The sequence below is a fragment of the Aplysia californica genome, unplaced genomic scaffold (genome assembly GCF_000002075.1).
Source record: "Aplysia californica isolate F4 #8 unplaced genomic scaffold, AplCal3.0 scaffold00440, whole genome shotgun sequence".
NCBI lineage: Eukaryota > Metazoa > Mollusca > Gastropoda > Aplysiida > Aplysiidae > Aplysia > Aplysia californica.
In genome coordinates this window covers 240,322-244,083 of record NW_004797710.1, presented here as the reverse complement: position 1 = coordinate 244,083, position 3,762 = coordinate 240,322, and the positions used below count along the sequence as shown (strand labels likewise).

Sequence of the window (3,762 nt, the reverse complement as noted above, 5' to 3'; positions counted from 1 at the left end):
CTCCTCTGGAGAAGTATTAGTCATCGTCAGATATTGACAGACGAACTGTTATTATTATTATTATCATTATTATTATTATTATTATTATTATTATTATTATTATTATTATTATTATTATTATTATTATTATTATTACTATTATTTTTATTATTATTGTTGTTGTTGCTGTTATTATTATTATTATTATTATTGTTGTTGTTGTTGTTGTTGTTGTTGTTGTTGTTGTTGCTGATGCTGTTGTGCTTGTGCTTTTTCTTGTTGCTCTTGTTGTTGCTCTTTTTTAAATTATTATTTTCTTTCTAAATTAAACTACTGTTGTAACAATACTTGATGACCGGTATTTGTGCTGTACTGTAATAGTTGAGCTCTTTGCTGTTGTTTACAAAGTGTCAGTTCCCCATAGAGTGAGTCAATTCTTAGTGAGTCTCTCCCGTCTTTCTGCTGGAATACAGTACCCAATACAGCCGCTATTGTCCCTGACAGGGTGGGTCGAAGCGGCCAGTCTCCTTAGTCATCTAAATTGTGTTAATAGATGCTCAAAACATTCTTATTGATGATGATGATGATGATGATGATGATATCAAGTAAAAGACCAACCAATGCTGTCTCCACTCCCTGTAACTTGCAAGCACTTCGTAAGTAAACTGTACTAACTACATAACCTGAGCTCTAAGCACGTCTGCCTTGGTCTCTGTAGATAACCCTTCTGCTTGATTGAAGAAACCAAGCAACAACCAACCATGGGAAGAGGAGCTCAGGGGGAGAACTCTGAGGCCAAGGTGTCAAGGCCACTGAAAGAGGTGACCTGGGGAGAGGTCAAGGAGAAGACGTCTAAGGATGCCATGTGGGTGGTCATCGACAATGAGGTGTACAACATCACCAACTGGGTCAAGAGGCACCCAGGAGGGGAGAGGGTGCTCAAGCATTACGCCGGACAGGATGCCACGGTAACAAGTTGTTTAGAAGAAGTGAAGTTGCGCCCGACCCCCTCCTCCCTCCTTCGCCTTAATTTCGAACGTGACTGAGCAAGTGAGCAGAAAGTGCTCAAACACTGCCGGACTCCGATATGATATGTTATGCTATGATATAAGAATTTGTTTGGTAAAAGCAAAATTTTGCGCCCCCGCCCCCTCCTACCCTCTTTCCCGTTTTTTATAACGAGCCTGACCTAGTGAGCAGATCGAGGGTAACCGGGGGCGATGAAGAGATGAGGATGGGGAAGGGGGTCATAGTTGGGTTTCAGCTTTGTCTTATAAGAACAGGAAATAGTTGGGGGGAGGGGGGGAGGGGTTCGGTTGTCATGATGAACAAAAGATCAACATGTGGCAAACTCTTCTCTTCCTGAATTGGTCTCATTGGTCATAGCAGAAGCCGCAAGTCATCTTAACCTATAATTAATTCTTCTAATTCTCCTATTTCGCTTGAGAAATATTCTCTTCTGTGAATGCATTGGTCTTCGTCGGACACTGCGGACGAACTATTGTTACTGTTCTTATCATTATTATCGTTATTATAATTATTATCATTATTATTAACTGATGTAATCCACCGGCATACGTAAAGTAGCTGTTAAGCACCTCACCGTCGCAAGCAGAAGACGTGAGTTCGTTTCCCGTATTGGGAAAATTTTTTATCGAGTTTATTCGTCTGTTTGCTGGGACCGTGTATCTGTTTCGACCTGGATTGGTCATGACAGGCAAAGTCGAAGTAGTCCACCTCCTAAATTCGCAACTGCGTCAATGATTGTGTAAAATACCAACAATTTTACAACCGCATGTTTTCCTAAGAAAAGGTTTCGATTTTTTATCAACCAGAGAATGGAAAGAAAACGAATTACCAATCTAATTGAGCAGTGTAGATGTTATACTTGACTGTGGTGCGTGTGACCTGGGCACGAAATTCAAAGAGATCATTTATAAAAACCTAGTAAAAGAATTCTTAATCATTTGTTTCTACATTATATTTTTGCTTTGTATTTAGATAACGCTTTTCTTGATGTTTTTGCGGCTTCCACAAACAAATAAACAGACACAACATGAGCTAAAGAGCAGCATTTAATTTTTCTTCAAGGCCATCGCTTTATCACAAAAGACACCATTGTAATTTGTCATTCTGCCTAGAGAAACAGTTAGTCAGATATTTTTTTATGTAATTCCTTAACATCAGAAAGTAAGTAATAAATTGCGAGCGAAAGTTTTCTTCGAGTTCTTGTGTTGCGCCAGAGAACGTCCAGCGGCGCCTGTGGTGTAGCAATCAGAAACTTTGCTGTCGCACACAGGAAACCCGAGCTCGATTGCCTAAGGGGGAGAATTATTTATCGAGTATCTCGTTCATTCTCCTGGGATATTGTATATCCCTTTCAACCCGGGTGGGTCCTGACAGGCAGGGTCAGAAGCCTGTCTCCTGAATAGTCTAATGTGTCGGTGGGGACGTAAAAACATCTACATTCAAAAAGATAGAATTGAGAACGACTTGATGAGTCGTTCTATTGATTTCACTTTTTCTATCAAGTAACTATTTATTGTTTTTCAGCTCTTGCCATAACAGTCCAGTATTTCACATGTCTATTAAAATATTAATCAGGTTTTTCTGGAAGTAGGCTTTTAATGTAGAATAATTATTTTTTATTATGCCGGGGCATGGCATTTCTGTTTTCTATTTGACTATTTCCACAAGTTTCAATACCACTTATCTAAAATATCCATTAAAAAAAGAGTTGAAAGACCCCGAACACTATTTCTATAATTCAGGTTTTGAAAAGGTTTCGAATAAAGGTTTCCCTCCTCTCTGTTCAGGGTCTTTCCAACAAAACGAAATAATGGTCCTATCATAAGCGTGTCTTTTAAATCACAGTTCAGTAAAACGTGTGAATTTTTAGGTATTATTTAAAAAATATGCTGCGCTCTTATTTCTGAATTAAGTTGTGCGTTCTTCTGTTGATACATCTATTTCTTAAACCGGTATTTTACCAACTGAAACAAAGGAGTGAAACAGTTGCTTTGGTGTTTTAATGTTCAAATAACGTGTGTATTAATACGTATATATTGTTATGATATTTGCATCCTTTGATTTGTTCCTATAATGCCTCAATTTTGGGGAGTCTTATTATAGCACGATGTTTATTATCTCAGGACGCTTCCAAAGCTTTCCATAATGACCTCGGGCTAGTGAAGAAGTACATGAAGCCCATTCACGTGGGCTCGGTCAAGGAATCTGAGCAAATCAAGGACGAAGTGGAAAATGACTTCAGAGAAGTGCGAGAAACTGCGAGAAAGATGGTAAAGAAACTGTTGGTCGATTCGTCGTCGCCGTCGTCGTCGTCGTCGTCGTCGTCGTCGTCGTTGTTGTTGTTGTCATTATTGTTGCAGTTTTGGTATTTTGTTGAAATACTTTCGTTGTCATTGTTGTCATTGTTGTCATTGTTGTTGGTGTTGTTGTTGCTGTTGGTGGTGGTGGTAGTTGTGGTATTGTCGTTGGCGTCGTCGTTGTTGTTACCTTTGTCAGTGTGGCTGTTTCTACTTACGAATGCAGTAAACAGTTGTCAGTCACCGTCGCTGCCTTTTTACTTCTGCTGCTGCAGGCACTTATAGCGCCTTTGATGCTGGCTACGATAGGCTAGGGTGACAAAGGAGTGGCCGTGGTCCTCATCGCAAAAATTGAATAAAACCTTAACCATTTCCCTGTTCTTTTTGTTTTCTTTGGAAATTATGAGGTGCCCTGTCCTTGAAGAAGAAGAACACAGTTAGCCTCCCCCCCCCCCCC

At 39.7% G+C, this 3,762-nt stretch overlaps 1 protein-coding gene across 1 annotated transcript in view; it reads left to right on the top strand.

The window, feature by feature from the left end:
• Window positions 1–705: 705 nt before the first annotated feature.
• The window catches only part of LOC101848226 (fatty acid desaturase 2), a gene marked incomplete in the record, with an annotated part of 12,389 nt that continues 9,332 nt past the window's right edge, over window positions 706–3,762 (top strand). The window contains 2 exon segments of the mRNA XM_013086151.2: window positions 706–947; window positions 3,132–3,278. Of these exon segments, the coding sequence (XP_012941605.1) occupies window positions 741–947; window positions 3,132–3,278 (354 nt within the window).